The sequence below is a fragment of the Protopterus annectens genome, chromosome 2.part2 (assembly GCF_019279795.1).
Source record: "Protopterus annectens isolate FY-2018-M chromosome 2.part2, PAN1.0, whole genome shotgun sequence".
Taxonomy (NCBI): Eukaryota; Metazoa; Chordata; order Ceratodontiformes; family Protopteridae; genus Protopterus; species Protopterus annectens.
Genome location: NC_056730.1, coordinates 740,500,938 through 740,523,490, shown reverse-complemented (window position 1 = coordinate 740,523,490; position 22,553 = coordinate 740,500,938). Strand labels below are relative to the sequence as shown.

The 22,553-nt window shown below is 39.1% G+C and overlaps 1 protein-coding gene across 1 annotated transcript in view; it reads right to left on the bottom strand.

Moving 5' to 3' along the window:
• MCTP1 (multiple C2 and transmembrane domain containing 1) overlaps nt 1–22,553 on the bottom strand; it is a 3,344,116-nt gene that overhangs the window by 365,094 nt on the left and 2,956,469 nt on the right. Inside the window, exon 19 of the mRNA XM_044064134.1 lies at nt 7,273–7,296. Coding sequence (XP_043920069.1) covers nt 7,273–7,296 — 24 coding nt within the window. The remainder of the gene's footprint in view (nt 1–7,272; nt 7,297–22,553) is intronic.

The window sequence follows — 22,553 nt, the reverse complement described above, 5'->3', positions numbered from 1 at the left end:
TTCATCCATGCGTGTTTGCTACGTGATACTTACCTGCACTGCACATGATCAGATGCATTTAAAACAGCTTCTTTTATGGCCCTGTAATCTGACTGAAGCAGAAAGGTAAACTGTTCAAATGGCTGAGCATGACATTGAAAGAATTATAATAATAATCCTGCATCACTCTTTACTCCAATTGCCTACAACTAACATATATCTAAAGAATCAAACAAATCTGTCAGTCGAGAGTTTACTTCTCCATGTGCCATTTGGAGATAAGGAGCTGCTCTAATATTAGATTTCAACTGACATAATTGTGCATGAATCCTGATCTGATTTCATATTACATGGTGCAAAAGGTGACACATTTTCTGTAATGCAGCCCATTAGGAAGGGAAAGGTATGAAATCTGAAGACTCTGATTAAGGAACACAGAGCCTTTGAGGTCAACACAATGCAAATCTGACTAGTACGACTACCGCAGGCAATGAAAACTGTGACACAGACAGAGCTAATAGCAGATGCTGATACTGCTAGGCAATCAATAACTGTGTTATATTATCTGGCTGTTACAGCTGTATGTCAGCATATCAGATCACCACTACAACACCCAAATGACTGAGAGACATTAGTGAGTGGAGATAATGTCAATTACGAACTTCCTTTACCCTTTTACAGTATTTACAGTGGCTATAACAAATCACAATTAATTAGAATATAGTTAGTTCCTTTTTAAGTTAATGTAATGAGAGAAGCCTCTGAATGCAAAGTTCCATGAACTTTACTTTACTGTGCCTTTTAAACACCATTAAGAATATTACGTCAATGTATTCTAGCAGATGCTGGGTTTACAATTTAAATGTATTCTTCCTACTCTAGCCCCACTGCACACTATGGCTATTCTAGACCACACAGCACAGTGGGTATATGTATATCAGTGATTCAGAAGTATACATGGGCAGGCTTTCAACTTTCATGTCCTCTTAAGAAAAGACCACAGGAAGTACCCCAAGGCATTCAAACTTCTAAAATTTAAACCCTGAGAGAGGAAGGGAAGTGACTCTGATAGACAGCAGGGCAGGTGGATTTGCCAGGGTAGATACAATTACAGATAATACCACTCTCAACTAGCTGTGTTGCTCACTTATGTACCCCCTTATTCAGTTTTACTGAAGTGCTAAAATTGCTGAGATCACACACATATTAGAAAGCATGGGTCAGACATCCAAGCCATCATAATTAGCACTTGTATTGCCAATGTACAATACAGCTCTTCACAAAGCCTAACATCATTGTTTCTGCATTGCTTCTGGATCTTCTCACTCAGGGGAAAAGATTACAGTCCCCTTCTGCCCCTTGAATCTATGAGATCACAGTACTTTGTAGTGTGCTGTGAGTTTTTTTCTAAGGATGTATTGATTCTTCAAGGTTACTTTACATCTCTTAAGTCTCCAAGTACAAACAGCACCAGTGCAGAATACAGATTCCATCTGTATTTAGGCTCAATCAATTTCTAAAACAGAGCAAATTTTAGGGAAAATGATCAAGGACAGAGACAGGAAGTTTGTGGATGGGCATTTAGCTTAAGCTTAAGCTCTATGTTTTGGGAGGCTGCATTTGTCTGATAGTAGTAGGGAGATTGTTGGAGCTTTTAGATATTTAAGTATAATACAGAGAATCACCATAACTGTTATTTTACTCTGAGGTGATGGCAAGAACAAAGAGATCTGGTGGGAGACAACTATTTCATCTCAGAGTTTAAGGGGGGACACTCCTTAGGGTAATAAAGGATGTTGTGAGCAATTTTTATTTGAGAATAGATAGCCGGTTAGGGAATTCCAGTCAACAGTCTTTCTAATGACCAAGCAGTAGTGAGTTCTATTGGGCAGAACTGTGTCAAACTGACTCCAGCAGTACATTCCACAGCGTTGGGAGTTAGTTCTCACTCTATAACATCCGTTGGAACTGACATTAAATTTCAAAACATCAGGACAAGTTTAAGGATATGCAGGTCTCAGTTAAATGCAAACTGCTTCTGTATTACATTGTCCAAAGAAAAAACACGAACATTTTGTATATATTTTGTATAAATTTATTTTTATATTGAGTATTATACCTTTAAATCATAGGCCAGTTTACTTTGAATTTCGATGATTGGTTTATTGGAGGGGGTGTGGTTGTCGATGTCTTTTATACAAATATGCTCAGCTGTTTTGAAGTAAATGGTTCTGATGATGTCATTATTTGCTAGACGAAAGCGCTAAACCTTACAATGTTGTTTTAGTGTTTGTAGCTTGGTTTTAAGCTTTTTATTAATAAAAGTATTTTTAGTAAAAGTATTTTGGAGATAAGAGTTCTGGTCCCTTGGAGCACCTGGATTTGTTGCATTTTGCAGAGTTTTACTGGGATTTCTACCTTCTTGTTTTTTCTTTGGAGTTTGGTTTTCTGGAGGTTGCAATATGGCTACTGGGGATTCAGAGGACTTATTCCCAAATTCATCTGGGGTGTTTGCAACAGGTAACATCGATTTAATGCTCCTCATACAGCAGCTTACATAACAAGTTATGCGGCAAGTTACCAATTCCTTGAGGCAAGAGTCCATTGGCAACAGTTCTCTTCGGGAAGCTGATGTCCTAGGTAATATCCATGCTGGTGGGAACGTTAATATCCAAGCTGGTGAGAGACTTGTCAACAATTACACTTGCCTATCTCAGTTCAACAGATGGCTGGATACTGCAGCTACTTTAGAAGGGCATGATGGAGGCATGTTGAACAACAGTAAGCATTTAACCATACTGGAACAAATTTATCTCTTGGAAAAACCAACTGTTTACATATAAATCATTATAACTGGACAATGCATTCCTTGGTGAGAGTGCCAAAAGGGGACATGTTCCCAAGGGGGTACATAGGTAGGTGCTAGCCTATTGGCCCTAGGGCCTATATAAGCCTAGCCAAAAAGGTACCCTGGCTTTCGCCTCCCAGGAAAATTATTTTCCTGTACCACTGTTGAGCAGAGCCACAGAAGCGATCCCTGGGGTGAATTTCCTATTTCCCATCTAATCATCAAGATTTTTCTTGAATAGTGCTAATGAGGAGCTTTGTTTGATATAGATAAGTAATTTGTTCCAGAGTATGTATGGAAGTATTCACAAAGTGTTGGCCCTAACAGTGTGTTCCATTTGGAACTGTTGGAACTTTTTGACTGGACTGGTCTGGACTTGATTAAAATCATTATTAGAGAAAATGAGAGATGGTTGATTAAACTCAAAAATACAGTGCAAAAACTAGTGAGCTCAATTACACAGGAGTTAATTTTCTCTCAGTATAAAAATGACTATAACAAGGTTTTTTTGCAGGTTGAAAAAAAGATTGCTACCTTGAGAGACAGGAAGGTTAAGAAGCTGGCCAGAGACGTTAAAGTCTATTCTAAAAAAGCAGTTTACCCTGCACCTTTTTGGAGAGGGCTGGACAATGGTGGAGTGGGTGTGGAACCGGATGTTGAGCATCTGGGTAATGATGAAGAAATGTCTATCCCTTTAGGGACAGCACTACATTCTCAGTGTATTGCCAACTGACAGAGGCAAGGAAACAGTGTGAACAACTATTGGAAACCTTGGAGAGGGAACCAGGTCTCGAGGCAGGGGAGGCAACAAGGAATAAACAATGCCTGGAGGAGGAGATAATGTCCAAAGTTCAATTTTGTACCTTCATGCAGGGGAAATATAGAGCATTCTATATTAGATTTGAAACTGTTTACACAAAAATTAAATCTTGACATTATGTATGGTACTGATGAGGGTACAGGGATGAAGGCTGGTAATAATAGTTTAAAAAGGAAAAGTGTATTAAACCCGCCTCTTCACCCTGTTATACATACATTTAAAAGAGTTTGTGAAAAGGAGATGAGATTTATTACAACAGTGTCAACATCGCTCCATGACAAGAGATCTTAACCTCCATTACACGAGATATGAACATTAGATGTATGTGCCCTGACAAGGGCGAGGGCCTGGTGATAACATACAATCTTGATTACCAGGGGTGGATGTTAAGCCTGTTATGTGATACCTCTGTGTATAACTCTGTTTCCTTAAATGAGGTAAGTATTGCATATAGGGCTATTAGAATAGCACTGAATGAAGTCTTTTTGTTTGAGCAGTTGCCACAAGACTTATATGAATTTTTGAGAGTACGTGACCCTGTTATCCTGAGAATCTTTGGCATTCTGAAGCTAGATTCGAACATGTGTGCTCCACCTTTACGGCCAGTAGTTCATAGGTTCATAGATTAGTACTAAGCTAACTGCCCTTGTGAGCTATTTTAAGCTTAGCCAATTATCCCTTGTGAGACTCAAACCCTGTACCTTGTGTTTGTAAGGCAAACACCTTAACCATTAGGCCACCCTCCCAACCTGGTGCAGGTCTGCAGGATCAATTACTGAGTCCTTGGCCAAATTAGTAGACATTAAACTTAAAAATTTGTTTAAGCCTTTTGAACACATTCTTCATGACTCATGGGACTTATTGGACAAAATAAGACTTGTTGACCATGATTTTTGTTATTTTATTACCTGTGATATTAACAATTTCTCTGTCATTCTGCAGGAAACAGGTTTTTTTGTGGTTTGACAAGATGGTCAAACTATATGGGGGACTAAATGAAAATGAAGAAGTCTTAATACATGAGTTCAGGGAAATAATTTAGTCCAACAACTTTTTAGTTTTTTGCAACAAATATTATAAACAGTGTTCTGGTGTAGCAATGGGGGCCATTTGTGCCCCTGACTTTGCCAACGGTGTTTTATTAAGGTGGGAATTAATGACCCTTTTTGAGTTTCTGTTGTTTAAGTTATGCAAAGCCTATTATAGGTATCTAGATGATTTATTAATCCTGTGGCAAGTTAGCGTGCACCAGTTTAACAAATTACTAAGGCAGATGCAAACTAGTACAGAGTTTTTGGAGTTCACATATCATGGTGAATGCCAACAAAAGAACTTACTTAGACATTAAAATTTTGCATTCACCAACTGGCAATCTTGAAACAGAGATTTTTAGAAAGTCCACATATTGCAATTCTTTTTTGTTTTATTCTAGTTGATACCCTTACCACCAGAAAAGGGGTACAGTAAAAAGTAAATTCATTAGGGTATCTAGGTTGACATTCGATGATAATATTTGTTTTGAAGAATTTAATTCTAGAAAAGGATGTTTTTGGAATGTAATTACCCCATTGCATTAGTTGATGAGGTGGTTGAACAAGTATGACGTGCGCGGCATGGTATGTATGGCCCCATTACTAAGCAGGGTTTTAATAACACCGGGAATACTGCCTCTAGTAATGAACAGTCCTTTGACCTTTTGACATAAATACCAACATGGTTCTTCACTATTCGCTTCATGCAAAGGGAATACAGAGGATTATTTCAAAAAATTGGTTCATATTTAGTTGCAACAAGGGCACAAAAAGATTTAAAGATGTTATTCCTACCTTTACTTTTAAAAGACGGAGCAACTTTAAAAGTATTTTGGAGAACAAACATACCAGTAGCATAGACAATTTCCCTAAAAATTCAAGATGTGGACGATGCAACCACTGTGGTTACATGGAGTGCCAATATGAGGGTTGGTTACATGACAAAATTAGGGACTACGCCAGGGGTGACAGGTTTAATTGTCTCACAAAAAGGGTGATTTATTTTGCTGTTTGCACACAATGCCAAGAATATTATATTGGCAAAACTAATAACGTCTTTAATAAGCGTATCTACTAGCACATTTATAGCATCCAGCGAAATGACAATAGAAGTGCATTAGTTAGGCACTAATCAACGTGTGTGGGGTTTGAAAAATTGTAATTCTTTATTGTGGAACAAGTTGATGTGTCAGCTTATTGTGGGGATTGGAGAAATAAGCTTTTAAGAAAAGAGATGTTTGGGCAGTTGAGATTTAATGCCACAGTACTGCCTGGCTTGAATGAGACGGTCTCTATAGCCAGTGAATTAAAGGAAAGATCGATGAAAGTTTAAGTCATTCAGATATTTCTTATGTATATTTTTTTATGCATCTTAAACATTTTGTATATATTTTGTATACATTTATTTTTATATTGAGTATTATACATTTAAATCACAGGGCAGTATAGTTTGAATTTCAATGATTGGTTTATTGGAGGGGTGTAGTTGCCGATGTCTTTTATACAAATATGCTCAGCTGTTTTGAAGTAAATGGTTCTGATGATGTCATTACTTGCAAGATGAATGCGCTAAACCTTACAACAGTTTTTTTAGTGTTTGTAGCTTGGTTTTAAGCCTGTTATTACTAAAAGTATTTTTGGGATAAGAGTTCCGGTCCCTTGGAGCACCTGGTTTTGTTGCAGTCTGTATTACATTTTGCATGGGATTACCGGTCTCCATTCAGGCAACACCGGAAAAGGGTAACTGAAAAATTAGAGAAAGCATTTTTGCAGGGCTGCAAAGCTTTCCATCCCCTAACATCAGTGATACACATCCTTCGTATTGCACAATGGTAGACCATTGCAGTGGCCTGGTTTTCGACAGTTTGTGCAAGTTGTTTATGTAGTATAGCATCATTTTTTTTCATCAGCTGTTGTAATTATATCTTAGGAACTGATATATCTGCTGCTACATTTTCTTTGTACTCTCAGTCTGCTAAGTTGATTATTGCAACCTGCTATTAGCTACTTTGTTCTCCAGTGCAATATTTGTTTGCTGATTGCTGAATTGTTTTGCATTGTGGGCTGTTTTTATTTGCTGTTATTGCAACTAGGTCATGGCTGAAAAAGAGACAGTCTGGCCCAGTCCACCTAACTGATGTAAAGAAACTCCAGTGTATGACATATACAGATTAAAAGCCAAGACAACAAATCTATTTTGACAAATGTCAATGTGGAAGCAATGTCCTGTAAAATCATGTGCTGAAGCATATTTGCTCTGCTTATTTACCCATACTGTATGGGTTACACTGATAAAATTGCAATGTGTATATTATAGATGACTTAGTTTCATAGCAGTAAACCACATCAGAATATAAGTGCTAAACATAGGCAGAAATGGTACAGAACATCCTATGAGGTCTTTCAGTCTTGATTTCCGCATAGGGTCACAGTGATCTTTTCCATTTAATCATTCTGCAGTATGCTAAACATTTATCAGAAACAAGATCTTAATGCAACTGGCTACTGTCTGAGAAATAACCATCGAAGAGATCTAGAACAGTTATGTATGTGTGTGTGTGTGTGTGTGTGTGTGTGTGTGTGTGGGCGTGCACGAGGGCATGTGTGTTGATGCTGATGTGGACAGTTGACTGCTGAGGACTCTATAAAGAAAATGTGTTCAATAGTGTGCATACTGAGGCTAACAACCCTGCAGGAAACATACCATGATGAATACAGCAGAAAAGAATGACACAGTAGTGGTATAACTGGTAATCCTAATTCAGAAAAATGACAGCATGTATAAATTTTGTCAGTCTCAGATTCACAAACACGCATTAACTCTAAAATTATACAGTTCTTAATTAGGGAAAAAACCCAACAACATGGATAACGTTTGTCTGTCTTAGATTCACAAACAAATATTACCCTTATTCTGTCAAGAAACAGTGTGTGAGCTTCTCATGAAGTTAGGGAAGAATCCCAACCATCCTTACATCATCATTAACCAGCTGATCACTAAATCAGATGAGCAGATCTGGCCTGATATACCAAATTCAGATGCAATGAGTGTATTTTTGATTAATACAATCATTTGTAAGTCATTTGATTGATAGTGGGACTTTGCTATGGACATTTTCTACATGGGGTTGGGGTGTCATGTGAACTGTTACCATCTCTTCACCCCCTCACCCCCCACCTTACTGACATAACCTGCTTCTATATCATTTTAGAGCAGGTACAAATGTCCACCAGATTTTTTTCTGCCAACTAGACTCAGTTTGGCAGGTTTAGGTTCATACAGCCACAATGCAGCCCAAAGACTGACATGAGATGTTTCTGATGAACTGTCATTTAACCACTGTATACAACCCTTCCTAACCACTAATGTGGTTAACAGAGTTCTGGACTGCGTATCAGAATGACTACATATCACACTACTACTCTTCAACAATTAGGTCTCTCTGAACTTTAAAAGGGCTGCACTAAGATTTAAAGACTACATTTTGTCTTCCAGTATAATGCTGCTACTGACTGAGAATTGTTGTAAGCCCTCCCCCTTACCTCTAAAATAGGCACTTTACAATAATAAAAATATTCATACTTTCTAAGCAAAACAAATTCCTGACTTGCAGCAAAAGACCAAATAAGATACGATATCTCACTTTTGCAAGTAGTCCTACTAAATGCGTACTCTGCTGGAATCCCTATATCCTTGATCAGGGTCAAACCATGACACCGTTTGAAAGCACTATATTTCTTAGTTTTTTTGTAACTATCTCACGATTCTCACCCTTCTATTTTATAATGCTTCCTTCATCCCTTGAAATGATGGCCACTACTTCTGTTTGTCTGTGCTCTCAAAATGACCTGGATTACCACAGGTAACATACTAACGTAGGCCTACCTGACTATCTTCTCCATACTGTTACATTTTAGTTGTTCCTTTACTGAAGGACAGCTCTGTAAATTGTTTGATGATCTGGTTTACATGGCTAATTTTATCATCATTAGAGGGAGATAAGCCTGGGCGTTTTCGAATGGGAATGAAGCAGAGCAAAGACAAGGATTAACTGTAACTGTTAGAACCTATTAGGAAACAGACTAACAGTAGCACATAATTACTACCACTGATGTCTGCGATAGAGTGCTTGAGATAGCATCAACTATGTGTATTCAGTCAGGGAAGGAGTAGACTTGGGGCTTTATTCCTTCTCTTGCTGTTGGATACTGTACACAAAGAAAAGATAAGTGATGATCAGTAATTTACCTATTGCCACAGTGGGTTTACTGTCACAATGTTGAACGACACAACATATTTGAGTTGTTTCATTGACTCATATGATTGAATTTATGAATGTTGTTTTTACCATATGTAGAAAATCGTAAAAATGACGTTCAATATTCGAGCCAGTTCAACTGTTCCTTTAAAATCACCATTCAAGTCAACGGCGATTTTACAGGAACTAATCACTTACTTGCTTTCAATTTAATGAACTTGAGAGGTTTTGGTTCACTGTTTTTACCAGTTGCCCATGTGATTACAAGATTCCGAAATCTGAGTAAGTATCGTTCAACATTTTGATAGTAAACCATCACAGTGACTAGCCAAAGGTAATTCTACCACAGAACAAGGGGGGAACCAAACATAAGACTGTTTTTGAATATCACTATTATTAACCTTGAAAGATGATAGAACAAGCAACAGGTTTTGCAATAGGATGCATTTTCTAAGGATATAAAGTCAGAAACGGAAATGTCTTTCATTATTTAGTGACTTCGGTATCAATGATTTGCTAGAAAACCACAAACTGTATGAGGAACAGACCAAAAATATTAGGCAAAAATTTACATTTTGCAAAATTCTGGAGGGCTGAGAGGTATGATTTTTAGTGGCCTTAAAATCAGCTATGTCATGTAATAGTGTGCTTGTCATATGTATTATCAACAGGAAGCCGAGAGAGAATGGCAGCACATGGTGTTCATCACATTTATCCTATGAGGTGGCAGCCTTGCATCTTATAAGTGTTAGAGGAGAAATGATAAACAGTGATGGGACACATACACTATGTAGGGAATGTTCATTTTTTTTAGAGCATTAGTTACATCAGATGTAGGAAACAGGGTCTCTTTAGGCTGTTTTTTTAAGAAAGCAAAATATGAAAGCTGTGCTTTAGAATTCACTATTTATGAATTAGTTCTTATTTAAAAAAGTGCATCAAATACAAGAAAAGTCCTTCTAGCATTTATTTGTCAGCAGGGTTTGCTAATACGTGCCACATCCTATATTTTGAATCTACCTGAAAGATAATCACCTGACAACCTTACACTGCATAATAATGCAAGTGATCCTTTTTCTTTGCATCTTTTGTCTAGAAACATCCAAATAATAGACTGTAATAGCTTTTACACTGTCTCTTCCTTTTTAACCCACTACTAAAGGGCAATACATGCCTCATTAGTAGAGCAGAAGTTATTTCAGTGCTTCCGAAACAAGAATTAATGACATCTTTCCCATCACAAATGTAAGGATAGACATTCAGTGACATCCTGATGTAAAAGAAAGGCGTTAATAGGTAGGTACTACGCAAGCTGCCCTTATAGGTCATTTTTAAGTCTAGACATTTTCCCTTTCAAAGGTGAGAATCAAACCCCTTTAGCTTGTGTCTGTGTGGTAAACACCTTAACCATTATGTGAACCCCCAACCCCTAAAATACATGCTTGTAATCATGTAATAACACTTCTACACTAAATCACCAAACAGGTATGTATCCCAGACAGTATCCGACCTACAGAACAGGCTCCCCATCCATGTGAAGCAGAATTCCTCCCTAACCCAATTCAGGTGTAACTTGGACAGTTGGATAGGGAACAGGAAAGTCATCCTTGGCTTCGTAACTATGTCTCTAATGGACACAGGCAACCTGTAAATGGTTCATCTCCCAGGCCCCTGCTTGTAAATGTTTTATCTCCCAAGCCCTCTGCTTATACTTAACAAGGGTATCAGAACTTGTCAGAGGTTTGGGATGCATGGCTAGGCTTAAAAAGGCCCTTGTGGTCATTATCCTAGGAAACACCTATGAACCTATAATCACACACCCTATTTATTTTTAATTTACATTTTGCTGACCAGGTGATCCCTACTGAGCACAGCCCATTTTTAGAGAGAAACCAAGGAGGAAATGTCCACTAAATCATAAAACACATATACAAAGAGACATAGCTTACACTATCCCTACATGATATCCAATATACATCAGTTTAAAAAATACTTAACAGCATGCATTTAGCATAGCTTCCCAGTTGTATGAATTCATAAGACTGTTATAGAAAGAACAAGATTTGAAACCTTAACTTCTTACTACTAAGACAAGCTCAGACTCAGAAGATTTAAACTGATATGTGCTTGAAATTCAAAGGGAATGGGGAGTTTCTTACATTATTGCACTTTCTTATCTTGGGATAAACAAGCACCTATGTAACTGGACTCTTGACTTTCTGATTGGTAGACCCTAGTGGACATGTGCTGCAAACAACACCTCTCAGTGCATAGTCCTGACTACTGGTGTTCCCCAAGGTTGTGTGCTCAGCCCCTTGCTCTTCACCATCCTCACCCATGACTGCACTGCAAAACATAAGTCAAACTATATTATAAAATATGCTGATGATACCACAGTCATGGGTCTCATTAGTGGTGTGAATGAACATAACTACAGGGATGAGGTGAACACTTTGATTGCCTGGTATGACAAGAACAATCTGGACCTGAATGTTAATAAGACCAAAGAAATGATTATGGACTTTGGGAGAAAGGCAACAGTTCACTAACCATTCACTATCAAAGGGGAGGTAGTGGAGAAAGTCAAAACAACCGAGTTTCTGGGCCTTCACATCTCTGATGACCTCTTCTGGGCTGCTAACACCAACTGTATAGTCAAGAAGGCTCAACAGAGGCTTCACCTCCTGAGAAAGCTCAAAAAGGCAGGGATCCCACTGTCTGCTCTTACCACTTTTTACAGGGGACCTATCGAGAGCATCCTCACTAGCAACTTTATAGCATGGCTCAGCAACTGCACAGTTGCTGTGAAGAAGAAACTACAGAGGTTGGTGAGCATGAGTGAGAAAATCTTGGGCACAAACCTCCTTTCTATTCAGGAGTTTTTCTTTACAAGAGCAAGAAAGAAAACATATAAAATACTTGCTGATTTGGCCCATCCGGTCCACAACTGGATCTCGCAATTTGCATCTGGAAGGAGGTGGCGCAGCTTCTGCTGTAGGACTACCAGATTCAAGAACAGTTTGTATCCTACAGTTGTGAGACTCATTAATACGGACACCATACTGAGTCACATCTAAGGTTAACAAGTGCAATATGGTAACTAATCAGCTGCTATTCACTAGTCTCTATTTATTCTATACCTTAATAGTGTAGGTGTTTGGTGGTGGGTATTTATTTATTATTTATCACTGGATAATGGGTATTGAATGTGTTTATGTAATGTGAACCACTTCTTGAATGCCTTACATGTTATTTTCTTTCTTATGTTATTCTTTGATACCGCTGTATTTACGTTATTTGCACTGCATTTCTCTCGTGAGCTGGCATTTGTAATTTCGTTTAGGCTGCACTTGTGTGGTTCTAAATGAGAATAAAGTTTCTTTGAATCTTTCTTTGAATCTTCTACAACACCTCAAAAGCAACAACTATTGCAGGTCTGCAGTGCTGTAATTTTCTTCTTGCTTTTGAAGTTTCATCGACAGTCCTCTTGCATTACATGATAACGCAGGATATTTTACAGTAAGCTCCCAATGAAGCAAAACATTCCATTCATTTAAAGCTATTACATGTATATACGTCCACCACTGCCATTAATAATGCAGTGTTTGCATACATGTTCTACAGAAAAAAAGGCAATGGAGAAGAACAGGAACATACCACTATCCTTACTCATTTCATACTTCTAGTAGTCCATCCAACATAAAGATTTTCCTCACCTGCAGTCTGGCAAATGATGGTTAGCCTGCACTGCCTATTACTCTTCCTGCCACAGGGAGACCACACCATCATTATCATCAATTCTCTTTTTCCCGCTTTCTACATGGAGTCAGGGTGTCATGACAACTGTCACCATCTCTATTGATTTAATGCCACTCTCCTACCTTCTTTGACAGTCTTGCATGACTGTCACACATCTCCTCTCACACATTCCATTCATTTCTTTGCTGAATGCCCTAGTTTCATCTTGCCTTCTTGCTATCTGTTCTAAATCTGCTTCACTAGATTGACCTCTACTTTCCTGCACATCTGCCCAAACCACCATAATGGTTTCTCCTTGGCGTCTGCTCTGATATCCTCATTTCTTTGTCTGTCCCACAGTGTGCATCTTATCACCCATCACAGGCACTTCACCAACATCACCTGTAGCTTCCTCAACCGCTCTCTTTTCACTGCCCAGGTTCTGTATCATAGAGTAGTACTGGTCACACCACTGCTTTGTACACCTTACATTTCAGCTTCTTTGGCATTCTTCTGTCATACACTATATCTGACACTCTGGGCCAGTTGGCTGTAGCCCCTCTAATTCCAGCTTTGACCTCCTCATTCAGACTTCCTTTCTCCTCAACCACCCCTACCAATACCTGAAGATGTTAACCTGTTCCACTAGTTTCCCTTCTATCTCAGTTCTCAGCATATTCCCCCCTACTGCCATTACAACAATCCTACCTCAGTTTCATCCCATGTACCTTTACTTTTGAATTCCATTCTCCTGTCCTTTGCTGAAACTCTTGCTCATTGTCTTCCAGCAATGCCACATTGTCTACATGCAGCAATTTTGTTGATCTTTCCCCTCCTACCTATTTGCTAATGTAGTCCATCACCAGTATGAAAATCTGTGAATTCAGAGCTGATCTCTGATGCATACCCTCTACCACTTTCTAACCCCTCTGTGAGACTGAATACTGTTCACACTTGAGTCATTGGGTCCTTGTACATAGCCTGCACTAATTCTACCAATGTTTCTGGTACTCTGAACCACCACAGCACTGCCCAAATCAGCTTTTTTGGGACCTTGTCATATGCTTGGTCTCCAAGTCTATGAATACCCAGTGGACTCTTTCCTCATCTTTAGCTTCTTCTCAACAGTCTGTCTCACTGCAAAAACTAGGTCCAAAAACTGGGTCAGCTGTGCTGCATCCTGATCTGAATACAAATTGCTCACTTCCCATCTTGCTTTATTTTACTCTGCATATTTGTTTTACAATCACCCTGTCCAGCACTTTCATGCAGTGTGGCAGGAGTTTGATACCTCTGTACTGCCCAGGGTTGTTAATGTGTCTTGAACACTGGCACTTGTATGTTTATTCTTCATTCATCTGGGATATACCTTTCCCTCCATTTTGCTATGAGTACTCTCAGTAGCCATTTCTCCCCTACCTCTTCCAAATTCTTGACATCTTCTGTGATCTCATCTGAGCCTGTTGCTTTCCCTGACTTCATTTTCCTTTAGTGCTGTTCCTGTTTCTTCCAGGGGGGGGCTCTTCATCTTCATTCATCAGAGGATGAGTCTGGGGCAGTACAGCTTCTGTGGGGTTTTCTTCATTCAGAAGCTGATGTAAGTATTCCTTCCATCTGCCTTTGAATTCCTGTGGATTGGTGAGTAACATGTTGCTGGCATCCCTTATGAAGGGTGTCTGACTACATTCTTTATCTTTATGTCTTTGGCTTGCAACCTAATAGACTTTCTTTAGGCCGTCTACCGAGTCACTTTCCAGGAGCTGGTAGAGTGCCTCTGATGCCTTGTTCTTTGCTATTGCAACTTCCCTGTTAGCCTCTTTCTTAGCCAGCCAGTATTACTTCTTAACTGGTCCATCTTTTCTATCTCCCACTTTTTCCTGCACTCCTTTCTTTTGACGACTTCCTGGACTTCTGCATTGCACCACCAGCTTCCTTATGTACCTTGGTTCCATAACTGGCTTGGTAGTACATCTGCTCTACAGTCTTCTCACATACCTATGTGAGGTGCTGCCATTATTCTTCAACTACACCTATTTGTTCTTCTTCCTGACATGCTACAGCCCTGTGTAACCTTTGAGCTCTTGTGCTTTCCTCTAGTTAACTTCCTGGTCTTCAGCCTAGTCTCTGTTGACCTTTGAGTCTTCTCTGACCACTTTTTACAGTTGATTGGGACAATTAGTGGTTTATTCTGTGGACTGACTGTTTCACTGGGGATGACTTTGCAATCACTGATTCTACCCTAATGCCCTTTTCTTACTAGAAGGAAGTCTACCTGAGTTGCATGTTGACCACTCTTGAACCATGTGTTGACCATCATCAAGCCATTTGCCAGATAGAAGTCTAGGATGGCCTCTTCTTTATTATTCCTGCTGTCCCACCCATGTGGACCCAGACAGTCCTCCTGTTTGTGCATTAGGATCGCCCATTATTAATACCAACTCATGTTATCCTGCTTTATCTAGTAGGCCCTGCAACAGCTGTCTGAATGCAGTCTTTTCCTAACTACCACAACCCTTCTGTGGGCCATAGGTTCAGATAATGAATAGTGCCCTGTCCTTATACTGGAGTCTTATTGCCATGAGTCTGTCACTAATTCTGATTACATCCCTCTCTGCCTCCTGATGCCTGTCCCTCTCCACAATTCCACACAATTTCTAGTCTGTCATACTATGGAGTAGACTCTGGATCCCAATCCAAGTGGTTTACTGCACTGCCCTTCCATCTTGCCGCCTGGATACACAGAATGTCCAACCTCCTCCTTACCGTCACGTCATCCACCTCCATGCTGCATAATGTCAATGAATCTATTTTGAATGTAGCAATTCTTAGTTCATGTTTGGCAGGTTGATTGGTTTTCAGTCCAGCTTTTGCTCACAACAGCTATCTCAAGTAACCCACGCTGGGCAACTGGACACCAGCTAGCCAGTAGCTTTTTAACCCAAGGCTGCTGTGCTTTATGGCTGGCCCACACACTGTCCAAGAGGGGCAGACACACTCTTTCGACCATTAGCCTGGGTCCCTAGTATAGGCTGGAAAAGGACAGGTCCTTAACTCACTTATCACCTGGAAATACTCATCCCCATGTTTGTCAACATAAGTCAGCATGGCCAAAGCACCTAAAGCTAAGTCTGATTAGTCACTGACCCTGTTCAACAAGTGATATATCTAAGGTCTAATAATTTAACATACTGTGATAGATGTAAGCATTTTCTAGTTTTCACCCACATTTAATAAATAGTAATTCCATTTCAGCATTTAAAAACTGAAAAAAAAATCACTAAGAGGTTCAAAGATGGATCAGATATCAACAAAGTTCCAACCATAAATGACCTGCCGGGGAGCTTCTGGGAAGACAGAGTTTTATGGTTATGGGTGGAGTATGGTTTCAAAGCTGAACCTTAAAGGAATTGATGGAAGGGCACCACCAGGAGTGAGGCCTGTGGCTTAATATGACTCAACATGGGAAACCTCACCTGGCCTAGTCACAGAAAGGATTGCCAGATTGTTAACTCTTTCTTGATTCTGTGGTGCATGACTGGTTTTAGTTGGTGGAGCAATTTATCTGGTTAATTCCAATAACGAACTAGACTCCACTATGCTAACTAGTCATGAGGCCTCATGCGGTCATCTCCAACTTCTTAGAGGGACAAAAGGCTTTCAGACACAAGAGAGTGAGCAGTAATAGGTCTGTGATGCCATTAGATGTCCAGGGCTGCACACTTGCTACACCGAATGGATCAGAGTCTGTCTACCCTTGGCCGACAGGTCCAGGTAATCTGCTGAATCCCATTTGTGATTGGGACAAGAGATTGCAATTATTCCCCATGAACGAGGAATTCCAAGTAAGTGTGGGTCATAAGCTCCCATTAATTAAGTCCCTGGCCTTAGTACACACTGCCCGTCACTACTACCAACTGGATGGTTTAGTAAGATGCTTGGATAAGCCCTGCTGCAGCCAGTCACAGCCCTGGTGGTGTGCTAAGAAGGTGATCAAACTTGGCTATTTAGAGGAAGTAAAGTCATAACAAGGTTTCTGTAGGTGAACCTGTGGAAGTATCATTAATGTGGAGGTCAAAGCAGCGATCTCCTTCCCTTTGTCTTTGGCTGAGGAGTGGGTTCCATCAATATGGCAGTTGACTGGGTACCACTACAGGACCCAGCCATACTGCACATGCCTCTACAGCCTTGCCATCACTGTGGATGTGGAGTCTGCACCACTGTGCTGTCCACCATGTTCCCCATGACAACCCCTACAGGGGAGAGGGTGCCATCTTGGCAGAGGATGCACCTCCACTCTACTCCTTGCACGGGCCACCATGCAAGGTTACTGGTGTCTTCTATCCTCAATACTGGCCACCGGTACCTGTGAGGATCCTGAACTGAAAATGAAAACTGAAAATGAAAACTGAAAAAGACACTAAAAGGTTTTTCTTTGTGTTACAAAAAGGTGTACATATATTATACATATCTCCTTATAATAACCATACACCTCACTTATTCTTGCTTTACCTTCCAGCCCTACTTGCATGTATTCTACTCAACTGTTTGACAATATCCTACCTTAGACAATTAAAAATATGTATTTCCAGTATAAATTTGGTTAAGATACAAACTGACATAATACTAAGTTTTTGTACTGCATGTGTACTTTTTTCCACTACCTGTGCATTTCTTTTTCACAATTGGGCTAAGCCTGAAGCAGGTTCATGTGGATCAGTACTCTACAACTCTAAATAAATAAATGTTTTATATATATATATATATATATATATATATATATATATATATATATATATATAGCTATACAAATATATGCATATAGATGTGTGTGTGTGTGTGTGTGTGTGTGTGTGTGTGTGTATATATATATATATATATATATATATATATATATATATATACACACACACACACACACATATATATATATATATATATATATATATATATATATATATATACACACACACACACACACACACACACACACACACACACACACACACACACACACACACAAGGTACTGGGCAAGAATTCAGGGAGCTTTTCATATAAAAATGCTGAAAGTGTCTTCCATTTATTGGATTTTTATTTCTGAGTTAATTCTTTAAATGTATACATGGTATAGCTCACCATTAGAAGACTACAAAGCTGGAAGGCAGAGATCTTCACCACAGAGCCACTGTTCTTCCCTATGTACCTCTTATTTAAAGTGTATTAGGCTAGGATAATGCACTGCAATCCAGCTGTTTGTAAACATCAACAATAAACAGGTGAGTGGGGAAGAATGAAAAAATATATTGCTTTGTAACTGGCATTAACATCTAGTGGGAACTGTTAGGCAGGCTTACAAGGACCATAAGAAAGATACTGGATTGTTAAACATGCCCATTGCTGACAAAAGCATGGGTCAATGACCCAGGGAAAAGTTTATTCTGTATCAGGCAGTAACTTGGGTGAAGAGCTAAGCACTATGGGAATACATATATAGATTCCCAATTAAGTCACCAATCATTCATTGAAGGCAGATGCTGCAACATTAGTTGTTAACTGGGTCATGAGTGGTTGTGTGTGTGCTGTAAATGATACTGTCACAGTTTGAAAACAAACAGACACACAACACCCTGCACAGTGTTACTTGACTACTTTTTGCTGAAGACACAAGGGGCCAAGGGATGCTTTTGAGATTTATACAGCAAACAAAAACAATTGCACTAACTTAAAATTCAGTCATCCCTGGCACCACGTGTTTGGGGTAGTTTTGTAGAGTTACTACAATCACCAATGTAATTGTTGTCGACTTGCACTGATAACGCTGGTGTAAAAATCTAACAAAATATACAATGCACCCAAAGTAATGTGAAATGCACTGCAAACATTTTCAGTGATTTTTGTGACTTCTTGTGAATGTAGACCCTGTCCTTTAAAATACATAGGCCCTGCCTCTTGATTGTTAAAACGCACCCCAGATAAATTGCATGGCATATGCAAATGATATTTCAGTCATTCATATGAAAGGACGATTAAAAAACAGTGCAGAACACTGCGGCTGAGAAAGAGTTCTTTTACTTCTGATTGAGAAAAAAATACATTCTAAGATCCTGGAAGACAAACAAAAGAGGTAGCTGAATTGCAGTAAATAACATAAATCCTGTTTAAGTAGGCACTTACTCAGCATTTTAGGACTTCCTATAATAACAAGCAAGATGGAGTAATTTAGGCCATTGCCACGTTAAATGTTCTTCAGGCATTTCCCACCTGGATTCATATTATTAATCTACCGTTATTAACTCTGATTTAATATCCGTTGTATTCAGATGATAAATCATTATGAAGTTCTAATTACATTTTTTAAACCTTGATGAAAATGCTGTCAAAGGCTACATATGAGCACAGTCTTGAAATAACAGAGTTGTGATCAGTTATGCTGTAGTTTGTCAAAAGTATTGCCAGAAAAGGCTTTCATTCCTAATAATAAACATCAGTCAAAGACACACATAGTGACCCTGTTTATAGTCTGTATAATTATTTAACATAATATAAAATAATTCTGCTGAGCTTAGATTCCAAAAGCATTCCCAGAGATAATAATACTGCTACAGAAATGGTTGGGATGACTAGCCATCTGCTTGATACTACTAGTTTTATTTCCAGAATACACTCAACGCGTATTATTAAATAACTTTTCTGTACTGGGTTTTACAGATTTAATACACCAGACCATCTTTTCAAAACTCAGATTTGCAAGTATTTTTTTAAACTCCTGCCTGTATGGTTTCTTTCACTGGTATTACAATTTCATAGTGAAAGAAGAGTGTGTGTGTGTGTGTGTGTGTGTGTGTGTGTGTGTGTGTGTGTGTGTGTGTGTATGTGTGTATGTGTGTGTGTATGGATATATACACACATGACAGTGCAAGTAAATTGTTTTTTTAATTGCAAGAATAGTCACTCTAGCATAATTCTTTTTAACCTGCCTGTTGCAGGGCTGTCCTTTGCTCTAAAACCTCATCCTCACAACACTTTGTGACTGAGGCAGTTGCCCCTCTTGCCGTGCCCTAGCTATGCTACTTTACACTCTTAGCATACTCTGACTTCCCTCTACACATATCATTGCATCAAAAATCTTTCTTTGTCTTGCCACACCTTCGCTCATGAGATTGAGCCAAGCATTTCAGGATTTGTACTTGACTATTTCCCCAGGGCTGCACTATATCTCTAAATGTTCTCCCCACAGAACTTGCTACAGCTGCAGCCACTATTTTTAATGAGTTGCTCATCACTCACATTTGCCCTCCTTGTTATTGGGCACACAGAGTAGACGGATGGGAATGGCCTCAGTCACAGCCACAATTCTGAATCCCAGGTTTGTGTGTGTGTCTGTAATATAAGTGTACACTGACAGTGGAGTTAAGATAAAAACTCATGCATTCCATGATAATTATGTTGCATATGCAAAAATGAAATTAACAGCTAAACAGTCAATTAAAGTGATTCCCTTCTACCTGAAAAAGAACACATTGAGGGTGAAACAGTTTCATTATTTTCTGTATTGGATGATTAGAAAAAAAAGAAAAATGAAACAATTGTTTTAGAAAGGATATATTTGAGTATGCATATTTTGTGAAATACTCTAAACGATTCACACTTGGAACCTCTTTTATCATAATTTTCATGAAAAATGTGCCTACTGATGTACAGGTATATGCTAGCCTGTTAGTATGACCTTCTAACTGTTAAGCCTGCTGAGTAAAGGTTAGTACAGGAAAATAACATTCAGCTCAACATAAAAAAAGACTCTACATGCATATTAGTAAACAAGAGAACATAAGGCATAAGTCATCAACATTCCATAATAAAAGTCAGTGAGACTGTGTAACTTCCGTTAAGACTTTTAAAGAAAACTTTAAAAAATGAGATGTCAGAAAGAAACTATTATACTTAAAAATAAACTGGTGATAAATGTGTTGCATCTGTAACAAATCATGACAACTACGTCAGCTGACACCTGTTAAGGAAGCAGTATGCTCATAATTAAAGTTTATGACAATAAAGTATAGGAGCAGAGAACTGAATTACATGAAGTAAGATTTTCCTGGAGGTTATGATACTATTCTAGTTAACACGACCCCTTTGTGTAATACAATACTTGGCTACACATCATGCCACATTGCACAGCCTGGAGTTGATTAAAGTGAACCTTAACATTAATTTGCCATTTTGTCATACTGTTTTTGTAGCTTAAGTTGTTGCAAATGTTTGATGTGGTCAGTATGATCTGCTGGCTGTTTTGCTGATCATTTTTCCTGAGGCTCTGCTAAAAATGGGATTTGCCTAGTGAGACTACCTCATTATCACATGAATATAAATAACAAAAAAAATTAGACACAGAGACAGAACTCCTGTCATTGGGGAATCCTTGTACAATACACAGATGTCCCACTTGCATTGGCAAAAGAGAAGATTATGGCCAGTTGCTTATCTGAAGCCAGGATCTGCCAAGTTACACACACTGTTGTCATTACATCATGGGTACCATGTACCAGTGTGATTCTATCAAAGTCCATATGAGGTTAAATTACCTGAGACATACCTCTCTAGATTGTATTAAGAGAGACATTGTGGACCTCTCTGAATATGTGTCTCAGACTGGTATGTGTCTTATATTGAGCAGCATTCTACCTTCACCAGGGATGATGCTACAGTACGAACAAAAAATGATTGACTTTTAACAACTGGCTTTGTTTCTGGTGTCAGTCCACAGGGATTCAATATCTGTCAGCCTTGGAGGATGTGGTCAAGATGACCTACACCTGTCTGCCCCCTGGGGTTCTAGATTTTGGTTGAAATTTGATCCACCCCCTTAGAGCCTTTTTTAGGCAATACCAACATGATAAACCTGCCAACATAGCATATAAAACCCAAAGAAACCTAAACGTGTTACTGCTCAGTGTTATAAGCCTCAACAAGAAATTCCACACCCTACAAGCTTTCCTCACACCGGAGAATATAGACATCTGTGATGTTACTGAGACATGGTTAAAGCAGCAGGAAGTACTCTGACAGTGCAATGCTACAATGCCTTCCACACATTTAGACCATCAGCTGTACACACAGGGACTAATAGTGGAGGTGCCTCGATTTACATTAGCAATAGGTATACCTTAAGGTTGTTTAAGCAGGATGATACCCTGGAGTTTATCCACATGCAAATCACCTCAGTTAGAGTCCCTTTCCATTACTTACTAAGCTATAGGTCACCGTCTATGTCTCAGGAATCTCACAACTCTTATCTGGATCTACTGGAGACACACTCCATCCACCCCAACACTATATTCATGGGAGACTGTAATTACCCCTGCCACCAACTTTCAGGCACACTTCCTGGACTTGATTAGCACAAATGCCTTGATCAATAACTGTGCACTTCAATCAGAGGTTCAAACATACTGGGCCTTGTTCTCACCAATATGGGAGAGTGCTGCACCCCTCCTGTGCCACGTACTCACTGATGAGGTCAGATCACAAAGCTGTCTCAATGAAAATAAAAATCAAATTGGAAAACCCAGTAAAACCTGTTACAGGTAGAAACTATTCTAAAGCAAACTACATCCTATTAAGTGACAGTTTGTCAAAATTCAACGCCCCACCCAAACCAGAGCTCACAAGAGCTTATGCAGAATTATTCACAGAAACACTATACAAACATGTAAATGGCTGCATAGTGGTTGCTGTATCTACCAGAATTAAGCCCAAAACAAAGCTCAAAAACAAATCACACTGTTGGAATCCTTATCTTAACAGGGTATATAACAAAAGGAAAAAAGACATGGCCAAAGTCATAAAGAACAACTCTCGTAATGGCAGGAACTCACTAATA